General features: G+C 40.1%; 1 protein-coding gene and 2 non-coding genes across 3 annotated transcripts; all 3 read right to left on the reverse strand.

The window, feature by feature from the left end:
* Positions 1-1,984: 1,984 nt before the first annotated feature.
* Positions 1,985-14,563, reverse strand: LOC101710800 (T-complex protein 1 subunit alpha). The gene is made up of 12 exons (XM_004869017.4): positions 14,288-14,563; positions 12,700-12,785; positions 12,142-12,270; positions 11,195-11,292; positions 10,694-10,804; positions 10,174-10,355; positions 9,556-9,682; positions 5,315-5,490; positions 4,458-4,581; positions 3,975-4,167; positions 3,668-3,831; positions 1,985-2,300 (listed from the first exon to the last, which is right to left on the reverse strand). The coding sequence occupies exons 1-12, from the start codon at positions 14,349-14,351 to the stop codon at positions 2,084-2,086; spliced, it is 1,671 nt and encodes a 556-aa protein (XP_004869074.2). The 5' UTR covers positions 14,352-14,563; the 3' UTR covers positions 1,985-2,083.
* On the reverse strand, positions 4,267-4,396 carry LOC147825029 (small nucleolar RNA SNORA20). The gene has a single exon (XR_015441608.1). It is a non-coding gene; the product is annotated as a small nucleolar RNA SNORA20 (small nucleolar RNA).
* On the reverse strand, positions 10,901-11,039 carry LOC147825030 (small nucleolar RNA SNORA29). Its single transcript, XR_015441605.1, has one exon. It is a non-coding gene; the product is annotated as a small nucleolar RNA SNORA29 (small nucleolar RNA).
* Positions 14,564-15,019: the final 456 nt, after the last annotated feature.

The raw sequence follows: 15,019 nt of genomic DNA on the forward strand, positions 1-15,019 counted from the left end.
GGTATAAACATGGGTGCTCATATATTGCTGTGGTATGATGCTTTCAGCTCCTTTGGGAAGATACCCAGAAAGAGAATAGCCGGGTTAAATGGGATCTCTCATTCTAGTTTTTTTTAGGAATTACCACACTGATTTCGACAGTGGTTGCAGGAGTCTGCACTCCTACCAACAATGGAAAAGGGTTCCTTTTTCTCCACAGCCCCCCTCAAATTTGATTTCTTGATAATAGCCAAACTTTCTGGAGATGGAATCCCAGTGTTGTTTTAATTTGCATCTCTCAAATGACCAATGATTGGACATTTTTTTATATATTTATTTGCTGTTTGTACTTTTTCATCTGAGAAGTATCTCCATTTCAGATGCCCATTTTTGGATTGGGTCTTTAAATTTGGGAGTTCTGATTATTTTCAATTCTTTTTATGTTGTAGATATTAGTCCTTTGTTCGAGGAACACCTGGCTACAATGTTTTCCCGCTCTGTGGGTTGTCTCTTCACTTTATTGGTGACTTTTTTTGGGTATCGGGGATCAAACTCAGGACCTTACACTTGTGGGGCAGGCGCTGTGCCACTGAGCTAAATCTCCAGCACTGTTGTTGACTTTTGCTGTGCAAAAGCTTTTTAATAGGATGAGGTCCTAGTTGTTGATTCTTTGTATTATTTCTCATGTGGTCTGAGTTTTGTTCATTTACCAATGTCCTTAAAGAGTTCTACTTCTCTCTTCCAGCAGATTGTTTATTAGATCTTTGATCCATTTCGATTTTAGGTTAGTGCATGGTGAAACATATGGGTCTAGTTTCAATCTTCAGCATGTGGAAAGCCAGTTTTTCTAGCAGCATTTATTCAACACTTTCTTCCAGTGAAGGTGTTTGGCTCCTCCTCAAAGAAAGTGGCTGAGTATGTCTGGAATTGTTTTTGCATCTTCTAATTTGTTCCATTGATCCTCAGGTCTGTTCTTTTGCCAGTACAATGCTTTTTTTTTTTAAAATCACAGTAGCTTTGTATAATTTCAGGTCAGGGATCGTGACACTCCCTGCCTTAACTGTTGCCCAGAAGGTAATTTAAATTTTTTAAATCACATTTAAACTAGCCAGATGTGGTGGTACATTGCCTATGATCGTAGCTACACAGAAGGCTAAGGCAGGAGGATCATAAGTTTGAGGCACCAGCACAGGTAACTCGGCTAGACTGCCTCAAAAATACAAAGGGGCATAGATGTCACTTAGCAGTAGGGTGTTTGACTTGTATGCATAAGATCCTCAATTTGATCCCAAGTGCCATGAGGGAGGATAATTTTTAAAGAACAAGGAAAGGTAGTCAGCAATGAATGTCAGAAAGGTGTCAATTTATTCCAAAGCAGTTAATTTGAAAACTCAGTTTGAAAGCAGTTTTTTTTTTGTATATTAGTAAGAAAAACACAAGTTTGGGTTTTTAACCTAGGTCCACATGGTGGTGCGTATTCTGGAAGCTGAAGTGGGACGACTACTGTCAAATTTAAGGTCAACCTGAACTAAATACCAGGGCCCAGATTTTAAAAAACCAAAACAAAAAAATAAAAATAAATGATCCAGGGTCAGGAATGCAGCTCAGTGGCGCCATGACTGCCTGGCAAGTGCAAGGTCCTGAGTTCGATCTCCAGGACTGAAAAAAACAAAAACCCAAAACCAAAAAAGATCTAAGAAAATTTTTTCTTCCCCTTTAGGACAACACTGAAGAAAAGGCTACAATTGGGTCATCCTCTAGGAGTATCTGGCTGTTGGATTCTTCAACCCTGTTATGCACACTGGAGAGAGTGGGTGGAAGGTAGGGTGTTTCAGCCCTGTGCACTGGGGTGGAATGGGAAGAGAAATGTGTATTCAGAGAGGATGAACTGCTTAACAGTAGTCACATTTAGTCTAAAATTAAAGCTAATTTTTTTTTTAAACTAACGAAGTACTAAGTTGCAATATATTGTGAAACAAGGAACAAAGGAAAGAGGAAAACCATCTCTGAGTTCACAGGAACACAAGTTATCAGCCTTGTGTACTTTAATGTGTAACTCTCAAGATACAAGACACTGCATCTAAAATTATAAATTATATCATTATCAGTCATCAAGGGCACCAGAATGAACAGCATCTTCATAACCTCCACGTTTATCATCTTTACTTTCTGGGTGTAATTTAATCAGATCATCAATTCGAAGAATGGTAATTGCAGCTTCTGTTGCAAATTTCAAGCTCTTTACTTTAACTATGGTTGGTTCAAACACTCCTGCTTGCTTGTTGTCTCTTGGTTTACCATTGATCAAATCAAGACCAATCCTGCAATTAAGGGAAAAAACTGGGTAAATGATCTCTTACAAGTTGATTAAGCAGTCCATTCTCCCTATTCCTGAGAAATGCTGAGGACTGCAGTAGTTAATTAAGATACGTTATGTACATGTACCAACTCCCCACAATGGATGTAACCATTAAATACTACAAAAATGTACTAATAAAAAATTAAAGATACAGCAGTTATGACTGACAAGTGTAACTGAGCACCATCAATAGGCCGAGAGGGTAGCAAAGAAACCACGATTCCATGCCCAGCATGGTGACACACACCTGTAATTCCAGCACTTGGGAGGCTGAGGCAGTACAATAACCACAAGTTCAAAGCCAACCTAGGCTACATAGTGAGTTCAAGGTTGGCCTGAACTACACTGTGAGACCCTGTCTTCAAAACAAAACAAAACAAAACAAAAATAAAAACCCGATACCAAGGATCACTATATTTAATATATAGTCATGTGCTGTACGACAACATTTTGGCCAAGATGCACGTACAGGATAGTGGCCAAAAGATTCCGCCTACTGACATCACAGCTGTCTTGGTTTATTTAAATACACGGTATGATGTTCTTACAACAAATCACCTAACGAGAGACTCCTTAGGACGTATTCCTGTTGAAGCCATGCATGACTCTAAGGGGGCTGGCTGAAAATATGGCTCATCCTTAAATCTCTTAGACTTTCCTGCAAGTAAATGATTCTAACGAGGAAAGCAGGGTAGGAATCAGTTAAGCAGTCACCATCCTTTGGATAAAGCTGTGACTGACTGAGCAATAACAAGCCATTGTAATGTTTAGGGCTTTTTTTTTTTTTTATTTTTTGGTACTGGGGATTGAACTCGGTTCCTCGTGCTTGTGCAGCAGGCAGTGAAACCACTGAGCTAAATGCCCAGCCCTGTTTAAGTCTTTTGACAAGTCTGTGTTGACATTTGCTGACCTTCTAGTTGATCACTGTCATTTTAAATGACATTTTCCAAAGTTATAGAAAGGGATTTATTTGAAGAAAAATATTTATTGGTACATTTTAGACATACATACTAATATTCATCATAGGATCATAGGGAATGTGTACCAGTACATGATATATCTTGCTTCTTCCTCCCACCCCCATCTCTCTCATGTACAAGATTTGTTTCCATTTTTTCCTTGGATTTCCTTTCTTTTTTTGTCCCTTCTAGAAAAGGGTTTTTTAAAAATGCTATGCTTTGGGCCGGGGATTTAACTCAGTGCTGCCACTGCCTGCCTCACAAGGTCCTGAGTTCGATCCCCGACACCAAAAAAAAAAAAAAAAAAGGTATGCTTTGTCATGGTATAAGTAGATGACAATGAAAAAAGACAAGAAAACCATATGCTTACCATTTTAGATTTTTACGCTCTGGGTTAACTTGAGCCTCATTATGAAAAGCCCTTAACTTTGCAACCAGATCTGTGGAGTCTTGGGCAGCGTTCACTGCCAGTGTGTTAGGAATGACAAGAAGCGATCTTGCAAACTCTGCAATAGCAAGCTGCTCCCGAGATCCCTAAGAAGAAAGAAAGTTTGGTGACTCTTCACAAAAGGAAAGAAAAATAATGAAAACCCACAGCAGCAGCAAAGGTCTCAGACAAGGTACACTAATAAAGTGCAAGAGCGGCTCCCAGACCCTTGAAAATAAAGAACTCTTACCATGCTGGTGGCATAGTTTTCAAGGTATATGGAAAGGGCTGCTTCCACGGCACCCCCACCGGGAACCACAGATTTGGACTCCAAAACTCTCTTCACCACACAAAGTGCATCATGTAAAGAGCGCTCCATCTCATCACACATGAAATCATTGGCCCCACGTAAGATAATCGATGCAGATGTACGGGCCTTAGTACTATGAGGAGCAAAAAAGTGAGATTCTTACACAGTAATTCATTGCAAGGGCCCTCGGTTACATTCTGCTTACAGAGGACCTGACGGACTCTACCAAACACAGTGTCCAGGCCATGCAGAAGAGATGACATAGTTACTTCATCTCAGTCGACAATGGCCCAACAATATTGTATCCCATGCGTATAACTGCTCATATCACGGAGAGATGATAGCAGCAAATAAATGGGAAGGAAATTTATTTGTCCAACAACAAAATCTGCAGTGCTTTAGGATTCAGAAAGTGGCTCTTACTTTTTGATTAAGATCAATTCATCATCACAGATTCTCTCCTGTACCACCTCTTCTGCTTGTCCCAACATTGTAGCTTCAAAAGTTTCTTCACCTTCCAAATTGGCCAAGGTTGAGAGGATAGTGGCTATTAAGAGAGTTACATCATCAGTAGATAGTCTCGGGATGATTTTTGTTTGTTTTACTTTATTATTATTTTTTTGGTACCAGGGATCGAACTCAGGACCTTGCATTTGCAAAGCGGCAGGCGAGGTGCCACTGAGCTACTGAGCCATATCCCCAACCCTTTGTTTTTTGAGACAAGGTCTAGCTATGTAGTCCAGGCTGTCCTTGAACTCACTATGTAGCCCAGGTTATCCTCAACTTGCAGCAATCCTCCTGCTTCCCCCCCAAGTGCTGGGATCACAGGCACGCACCACCACGCCCACCTCATAATGATTTTACCATGTCTTATACTGAGAAACATTAAAAAAAATATTTGTTTGCTTTGAGACACAGAGTTCACTATGTAGTTCAAGTTGGCTTTGAACTTGTGGTGATCCTCCTGCCTCTGTCTCTGTCTCCTGAATGCTGGGATTACAATCATCAGCCACCACACCCAGCAGGAAACATTTATTTATGGCAAAAGTGATACATTACATATCTAAGGTTTATGGCTCACAGAAGCAGCTGCCATTTTCTCCTAAGACCATCATACATATTATTATTGTTATTGTTACTATATTATTTTCAGTACCGGGAATCAAACTCAGGGCCTCACGCTTCCAGGCAGGTGCTGTGCCGCTGAGCTACATCCTTGGCCCAGACCATCATGCATATCAACATGAAGCATTTTACCCAAGAACTGGCACAAGACATACCTCCAGAAGCTTTAGCAATGCGTTTAAGGTCCCTTTTCAAGACTCTTCTAACTGCCATAGCACCCGCCTCCACGAAATACTTCAGACACATGTCATCAATTCCACCAGTGGTTAGGATAACATTGGCACCAGTTGCCAGGATCTTCTGAATTCTCTCCTTAGTGATATCTGATTCTCTACAGAAAAAGTATTTTAATAACCCGGTTACCTTCTCTGTTTTTTAATCATGCAGTTATAACTTTCTTTAGGCATTTTTTACAGAATAACTCCAGGTAAAATCTATCAACCATTCTTCTCCAACTTACAAACCTAATTTAAAATAGTCCAATTCATGAAAAAATTCAAGCAATGAAAAAACCACTACTTTGCTCTCCAAACTCCAATTTGAGTTCTTAATGAACAAGCGTTAGGAGAAAATACTAAAAAGCCTGCTGTTCAAAATCTAGGGGAGAAAATTACCAGTCACACATCCAGGGCCAGCATCACTATGATGATATGCAGAGATACCACCTAATAAGCAGGAGAGGCATAAATCCAGCCCACTAGGTAGGACAAGAATTTAAGAGGAGTCAACTTGAAATTGCAGGAGATAAGAACTGAAGATAAAAAACTGATAGGTCATATTAAAGTGCCTAGTTGGCTAAGAAACTTCGTATAATACTTGTTTTGCTTAAAAACAATTACTATCTATTTATTCAAAAGTATCCCCCAATGTTAATGTGTAAACCACACAGGAAAGATGAGACTCAAGGGAGAGATATTAATTAGATAAAGAGAATAGTTAAAGTTTATGGCTCAGGTAACTGGGAGGGACAGTAACTCCTAGAGTAAAATTCAGTTTGCAGGCAAGTTGGGAAATCAGGAGTGAGTATTGGGACAATATAGGTTTTTTTCTTTTTCTGGTACCAGGGATCAAACTCGGGACCTTGTGCTTTCCAGGCAGGCAACAGAACCACTGAGCTAAATCCCCAGCCCTGGTACAATGTAGGTTTGAAGCCTTTGTTATTGAGTTGAAGATGGTAGGAGGCATTAAGATTCATCAGGGAAATGACAAGAAAGTATGATAAAGACAGATTCAAAACATCATATTGAAGTCATGTGAATAGATGAGATCATTCAGTTTTTTAGGTACAGTCATGTGCCACCCTCACATGACACTTTGGTTAAGGATGGACTAAATATAACAGTGGTCCTATAAGATAATAATGGACCTAAAAAACTCCTCTTTTCTAACAATGTGACAGCTATTCTATCATAGTGCCACACATTACTCACATGTTTGTAATGATTAAAACCCCTGTGCTTCTAGTGTATACAAGTATAGCACACACTGTTACAGTATATAATACTTGAGCATGATAATAAACAATTGTATTACCATTTTGTGTATTTACTATAGTAATCATCCTAGTTTATGTTGGGTCTTAACCCAACCATGCTGGTTGTAAACTCCTTCACTCAAGTGATCCTCCTGCCTCAGATTTCTGTGTAGTTGGGATTGTAGTCATATTCCTCCACATCCAGATATTTTAAAGCTTACTTCTACTTTCTCCTGGGCTACTGAACTAGTAACTTGTGCCAGACATTGGTGGACTGGGGCTACAAACTAAAAGGAATCATTTTGTCTCTATTTTCAGAATTTATAGTACAGTTGTATAGACACACGGTAGAAAGTAAACAAATCTTAGTTTAGACTAGTCGTGGTGAATCCACTGCATGTGTACTGCCGTTTGTATGACTCAAAGTGCTAAAAGTTTCGCCATTACTGGTTTAGACTGAGGCAGAAAGAAAAGCTCCCCTGACAGATGGTACTTGTTTGGTTACTTCTGCAATAGTCTGGGCAAGAGAAATGAAACAGGTGCATTTAATTTGGAGAGAGAAATCAAGTGGTCTTGGAGAGACTGGGAAGAAAAGGGGTACAGTAAGTCCCGACTTGAATGAGTTCCGTTCCAGGAAAATGTCTGTAAGTCAGATTCATTTGTATCTGACAAAGTGAGTCATATAGCACACCTTCGAAAGTTTGCAACTTGAACGTTCATAGGTCAGGGAATTATTCTATCAGAAGAAAAGAATTAAGCTTGTTTCTTAGTTTGCTGCCTGTGTGGAGGAGTCCCGATCACTAAAAAGCCACCAGCGGGGTATCATCATGAGTTAAGTTTTAGAATACTGATTTTGAGATGCCTACAAAGCATTCAAGGGCCGGGCATTTAGCTCAGGGGCACCGAGCCTGCCTTGTGCAAGGTCCTGAGTTTGATCCCCTGTAGGGGTGTGGGAAGAGAAAGCATTCAATTACCAGTAAATATGTGTTTAGACTTCTAGCCTGTAGCATAAATATCTGAATTCATGGGGATAAAGGAGCTACTCCAGGGAGAGTACTTCGAGACTGGCACAAAGAACACAGGCAAGTGAGTATGACACAGCCTCTCTTCCTCTAGAAGTGTTTCATTCAAGACAGAAGCAGCCAAAGACTTGTTGAAAGTCTCACATTTGCGTTATTTGTGCCCTTGACAAGCAGCTCTCCACTCAAGAAAACAGCTGGTGAGCAGATGACAAGTGAAGCACCAGCAAACAGTTTTACATAAGTCACTCTTCTCTGACACCTACAGAAATGTGGAAAGACAGGGAGCAACTGGGGCAGGAGAATGGGGCTTTCATTTAAGGACGGAAGAACCTAAAGTGGAATCAAGACAAGGAATAGTTGAAGATATAGTGGAGAAAGGTCAATGAAGCAAGGCTCTAACACAAAAGACAACAGATTGTGGAACACCCACTGCAGGACTGGCTTTTTCTTTGTTTTTTTTGGAGACAGAGGGTCTCACTTTGTAGCCCAGGCTGGCCTTGATCTCACTATGTAGCCCAGGCTAGCCTCAAACTCAAGGTGCTCCTCCTGGTTTAGACTCCTGAGTGCTGAGGACTAGCCTTTGAAGGAAAGAAGGAGGGATGTGCAGATGGTTAAAAACCACTTCTAAATATCAGCAAAAAGTCCTTGTTTAGTTAAGCTCCATGTTCAAACTAACCAAAAAAGTGTCAAAAAACAAAACAAATTACTTTGAAGAAGCAGAGAATACAATAGTAGTTATCAGAGGTTAGGAAGGGTTTGTGCATGTGTGAGGGGGTAAAGAAGAGGAGGAAAGACTAAAAAGTAGAGAGGTGAAGTTAGGAGGAATAACTTCAATTGTTTGACACCATAGTATGTTGACTGTGGTTGACAACAATTGATTGCATATTTCAAAATATGAAGTAGAGAGGATTTTAAATGTTCCCAACACAAAGAAATGGTAGATGGTGGAGGGGACATATATACAGTCATCTTGGTCTGATCATCACACACTGCATACATATATTGAAGTGTCATACTGTAACCCATAAATATATATATCATGTCATATAAAAATAAAAATACTGTACTTTTTTTGTTAAGTTTGTTTTTTTGGAGACAGAGTCTTGCCATGTTGTTTAGGATGGACTTGAACTTGCAGTGATCCTCCTGCCTCAGCCTCCCAAGTGCTGGGATTATAGGTGTACGCCACCATGCCCAGCCTAAAAATAAAAATACTGGAATGACATGGGCCAAGTGGAAGTGAGCAGCCAACTATGTTTAAGAACAACTCTCCGGTATGCCAATGAATGAATACCAGCACCCGGAAACCATACACATTAGCATAGTCAATTCTAAACACAGTTCTATACTGCTTCTCTGAGGAAATAAGTTCTTGGCTGTTTCATCCTGAATTTCAATACTCAGGAAACCCAAGTTCTATAACAACATACATTTTCATATGTTATATCACTATAAATCCCCCTTAAAATATTACCACATATTCTAATTTTTCCAGAGCTTATGTAAAGTAGCTGGACTTGGTTAAAAAGTTAAAATCCTCCAAACAGGCTGAAAAGTTCACTTCTTTTTGGCCTGGTGGGTGGTCATGCCAGCAAGCCCAGCACTCTGGGAGGCTGAGGCTGGAGGGTCACTAGTTAGAGCTTTGAGCCCAGACTGGATGACTTAGCAAGACATTGTCTCAAAAAAACAAGCAAGCAAGCAAACAAATAAACCCTACAAAACAAACCAATTCTTCATTTCTATAAACCACAGATTTCTACAAACCACCATCAGTGGTTCTGATAACTTATCTGTTACCTATAAAACTTACCACTCATTGTTTTAGTTTACTGTCCACTGATCCAACACAAGGGTAATTATCTAACACCTCTTATAGTTACACCTAAAAATCTCAACATACCTCTGTCTAATTTGGTCCAGCTTCTCAGGGTCTGTAATAACCACCTGTACACCAAGCTTCATTTTTGTTTTCTGCAGGCTGAAGTCAAGGCAAGCAATTTTTGCATTAACTATTCTCTTGGGCATGCCTATAAGTAATAAAAACACATTAAGTTCTTTTATGTAACAATTCCAGTGCTATAGTTCATCTAATATACCTATCTTTTTTTTTTTGGTACTGGGGATCGAACTTGGGACCTTGCGCTTGTGAGGCAGCTAATATACCTAGCCTTAAAATCATATGACATAATAAACATATTACAGTACATATGACCACACAAATTCAGATTGTAACTTAGTACATTAAACCCTAGAAGAGCTTAATGGCATTAAAGGCACACAATTTCTTTCAATTCACTCATCCTAATATTTTACATGTGCTTGGGTTACAAAAAGAAATACTGCAAGCAAACTATAAAAAGAGCTAGTTTGGGGCTGGGGATTTAGCTTAGTGGTTCTGTCATTTACCTTGCAAGTGCAAGGACCAGAGTTCGATCCCCGGTACCAAAAAGAAAAAAAAAAAAAAAAAAAGAGCTAGTTTGAACTGCAATTTCATTTTATAACTAAATTCCAAACTTACCCTGAGATCCCACTACACAGTTGAGTGCATAGCCACTGATCAGCATGCTTTCTATCTGACTTCGCCCATGGGCTTTCAGAACATTAACAGAATTGACTGGGTAGCGAGGCTGGCCTCTTGAATCAGTGTATTTAACAGCAAGTACAGCATCTACTACCATGTTAGAAAAGAAATCACTGTTTCTGTACCAACAATTAAGGATAATAACAGACTGTGAACAGAGGGTACACATGAAGACCAAGGGCAATTCAAAAGGACTTTCTTTTAGCAATCTCATTCATCAAAGAAAAAAAGCTTTACTTGTGCTATAAAAATCACTGCAGTATTATTTAACATGATCCACACAGGCTATTTTACATTACTGTTTTAGCCTAGAAATGCAGGGAAGGCAATAGGCAATCCACGTGTCTCTAACATAATTTTCAATTTGCAAAAATTTGGTATTTTAAAAACTAACTCAATTCCCCTTACCCTCTCTATCCAAAAGACCTTAAAACTTCACTGGAACATTTAAGGATACATTCCAATAATTTTGGAAGACATGGATGTTTTAGCAGCATTAATCAGGCAATCTCTTCCAAGTTCATCTGTGTTAATAATTAGGTTTTCATTGATATAGCGCACTGCTTCCCTGTTTAATGTGTGGGAGAGAAAAATATTTATGAATCTGCTACTCAAACCCTTGACTGTATCACATTGCACGAGGTGTCAAAATGCTATAGGAAATGGTATTCTGTTCAGCCATTTCATATAGGAGGAGGACACTGAAAAACCCTCCCTCTTCAGATCATGGCAACTTTAATCTATCCCACAAGCATAGCCACTAAAATCTATTATTGGAGAAAATGTGGTAGTCAAATGGGAAAGATATTGGCCCAAGTTCTTACCTCAAATGTTACTACATGAATGCTAAAACAGAACCTTTCCAATTAAAATGTGCTCATTAGTCAAAACACTAAGAGTCAGATTATTCACATATATTACAGCTGATACAATTTTGTTTACATGCAAACAATCTTACTTGCAAGCAAGTCGATAGCCACTAATAACCGACGTGGGATGAATTTTCTGTTTGACTAGTTCATCTGCATTTTTCAAAAGTTCTGCTGCAATGATAACCTGTTGAGAAAACAGTCACAGACTTAGTATGTGCAATGCATACATAAAAATGCAACTCCAACACGAGCAGGCATTATTAACCAGAATGGTGATGAGGAAAGGATTAACAGGGTATTAAAAACAGCACGAAAGGGGCCGGGGATTTAGCTCAGTGGTTTTGCTGCCTGCGGCGCAAGCACAAGGACCCAAGTTCGACCCCCGGTACTTAGAAATTACATACTCAAGAGAAGGTAATTTCCTGACTACTGGAGTAAATTGTACTATTACAGGTTTTGCAGTTCAATTTAAAAATCCTTCTTGTAAGGATTACTAAGAAATATTTGTTATAACTTAAAACTGTGTCAGCTTCTTTTAGGGGAAAGAGCGGTGAAATACTTTCTCACAGTTCTATTCTGAGTTCCTGAGACTGCCTCTCAGCATTTAAAATATAAAAATATTTAGCTGCTTTAAAAAGCTGGTAAAATTTTGTCCTTTAGATAATTATAAAAGCAAAGGTTTTAGAAATTTCTAAGTCTTAGATGGTGGGGAAGGAAGAAACAAAACTTTAGAAAGTATTTAAAACCTTTCTCTGATGTATGAATATTGTCATATTTAGGGGCTAAGCAGCCCACAAACTGGTGAAATCCAACATTTGAAATGAGGCTATTATTTCATTATCTTAAATTCCTTTCCTACTAAAATTGTACAAACTAGCTATAATCATTGGTTTTCAAATTGTTTCTGAATTATCTGCCAAACAGTAACATTTTCCTTCTTAAATACAGAACTTAGTTTTGGCCCAGAGCAAGTGACTCACTCAGGGCTACAACTATGATGAAATGTCTATTCTTTAGCCACTGTCCCACCTACCACTGAGGTAGTTCCATCTCCAACTTCTTTGTCTTGCAGTTCAGCCAGCTCACAAAGAACTTTAGCTGCAGGATGTTCTACTTCCAGTAATTTCAGGATGGTGGCACCATCATTAGTAATGGTTACATCCTAGGAAATATGCAGTAAAAAGTGGTGACATCAGTCACCTACAGGAACAAGATGCCCCCTAAATTAATACAACCTCAATATGGTGCACATTCAACTTTTTTGGAGACAGATTCTCACTTTGCGGTGCAGGCTGGCCTTGAATTGACTATGTAGCACAGGCTGGCCTCAAACTTGCAGCAATCCTCTGTCTCACCTCCCAAGTGCTGGGATTACAGGAGTGTGCCACCATACACCACTTAAATTCCACCAGGACTTAAGAAGAAAGAATATAGGGGGCTGGGGATGCAGCTTAGTGGTGCCGTGCCTGTCTGGCAAGCGCAAGGTCCCGAGTTTGATCCCTGATAACCCCCCCCAAAGAAAGAATATACAGAACAAAACATTTAAGATGTTTTTTTAAGGCAGTGAACAACACAAGTTAAATATACTTACACCAATATCATCCACCAACATTTTATCCAAGCCAACCGGACCAAGAGAACTTTTTACGATATTTGCAATAGAAGCTGCAGCCATAACTGTAGATAACAGAAAAACCGAATAAAGTTAGAAAATCTCATTGCTGTAAAATACAATCATTTTAGTGTAAGAAAACTAAATATCCAACAGCGTTTGAATTTCCCCAATCTATAAATGTCATTATTTTAAATATCACCTATTAGGAGGATAGTAAATGTCACTTAATGGTAAACAGATTGTTTTAAAGAGTAATTGTGGCCGAATAAAAATGTAATTAACAGTTCTAATTTCATGCTTTGCCATTTTACGCTGGAAAGAAAAAAAGTTTCAGTCTTTTCTTTAGATTCTGGCAAGTTTTTTCTTAAAGGTTAATGGGGATTAAATCCAGAGCCCCAATCTTACTAGCTATATTCCCACACTTCTTAAACAAGTGTTAATTCTAGCAAAAGAAAAAATTGTGAGAAAAATGTATTTCTGCCCTACCTAAACTTCAGTGAAGAAAGCATGGGAACTTCGTCTTTTAAAACATGAAAATGGTCTTTTAATGAACCTAATTTCGCCCCAAAAAGGCCAATAGGATTTAAGTCTTTTAAACAAGTATCTTAGTGTTCCTTACAAGGATTTTAAAACAGAATGAAAAGTCTAAGTACAAATTACTCCAGTAGCCTGGAATTTAGTAGCTTCAGTTGAACACTTACTCTCCGCAGGTAATGGATATACTGCCTGTTCCACAGTACAGCTATATAGTGGAGCTAATGAGAATATTTTTCTGGCTTCTACCTGGTATTACCATTTGCATACAGAATCGTTTGTAACGCTCTCCTTTTCATTTTATTAATACCGTTACTCTTTTACTCACCATCATCATTCTAGTTACATTCCTAGCCCTTAAATTTTCAGCCAGGGTTTCTTTTAAGTTGCCCAGGCTGATCTCGAAGTTGTTATCCTTCCCTGACAGGTTTTAAAAAATTCCACTCAAGCCTCTACATTTTTGAGGCGAAAATCTGACATAAATGATTTACTAATTCGCATTAGTGCTTGCTAGAATAGGTCTCACCTATACTAATGTTCAGTTAGCATTTCTTTAACTTATTTCATCGTAAGAAACTATCAACAAGTTGTGCACAAAAACTGGATCTGAGCATCAGGGCACCCGACATCCACTGTAGATCACAACCGGAAGGGAGCTGGGCGAGTGACCTAAATTCTACAGGCATTTATCCATGTACTAACTTTGCAGGCAAACTCAAAATTTACTGGCTGATGGTCCTAAAAGAAAGCCCTAAGACGGATCCCATTGGGTTGGAATCTGCTGGTGTGCCTGGCACGTGTCACGGCAGGGCCTCGCTTTCCGGGCCGGGCTGCCGACTCTACACGGACCTAGGCACCCGCACTCCTTCCCGAGGGTTCTCTAGACGCATTGTGCCCATGGGCCGGGCCATGGAACGAGATGGGGCCTGGGCGAAACTTTTTAACGGGCGCTTTCTTCTGTGAGAGATGTAAAGCGGTGAGAGAGGCCGGTAGCCCAGGTCGACCCGACGCAGGCCTCGCCTGTCCTTACTGTTCTGGGAGCGGATCGCTTCCCCAGTGGTGCGGTCCCCGAACACCGACAAAGGGCCCTCCATCTTCGCGGTGGGGTTCGCGTCCAATTTCACTCAAACCGCCGACAACCACTACTTCGAGCCACTAGCCGCGCAGCAGCAGTATGAGCCGCGGCAAAGTGAAGAGGCCGCGGCAGCGCTCCAGGGACTGCTGGGTAACACAGCGTGCGCTACTTCTCCTCCCTGGCCTGGCCGAGAGGCACGGCGGGAAGGAGGAAACGGGTTGGGGTGGAGGAGGGGCAAACAGGAAAATTGCCGGAAATGAGGAACCGTAAAGTGGCCAGCTCAGTTTTTTCGTCCAATTAGAAACCGGAGGAGAAGGGCGCGAACATGGAGACCGGAAGTTAGGAGGTTGGCCCGCGGGTGGAAGTAGTAAACTGCGATTTTGCGCGTGCGCTTTTAGATTTTGTAGTGTCTTCTAGAAAAGGTGATCAATGGGAGAAGCGTTGGGATGTATTGAGTTAATGTGTCATTTTCCTTAAGTACTTGCTCTGGGAGGACTCTGCTTTGTTCCGGACTCACAAGTGTAAGCTTGGGGTCTGCACGTGGATAGGACCGGGGAAGGTTTTCGCTGGGGAGTACGGGAAAGTTTTTAGTTAATGGAAAACTGCATCTTGCTCCATTTCCTCACAGGTATAGACTCGTCGATGTTCAGTTGAAGTGTTCCCAAACAATGGTCAAAGGACTTTACG

The sequence above is a fragment of the Heterocephalus glaber genome, unplaced genomic scaffold (genome assembly GCF_053883595.1).
Source record: "Heterocephalus glaber isolate CG9 unplaced genomic scaffold, H.glaber_assembly_v1.0 deba00001523, whole genome shotgun sequence".
Classification (NCBI taxonomy): Eukaryota; Metazoa; Chordata; class Mammalia; order Rodentia; family Bathyergidae; genus Heterocephalus; species Heterocephalus glaber.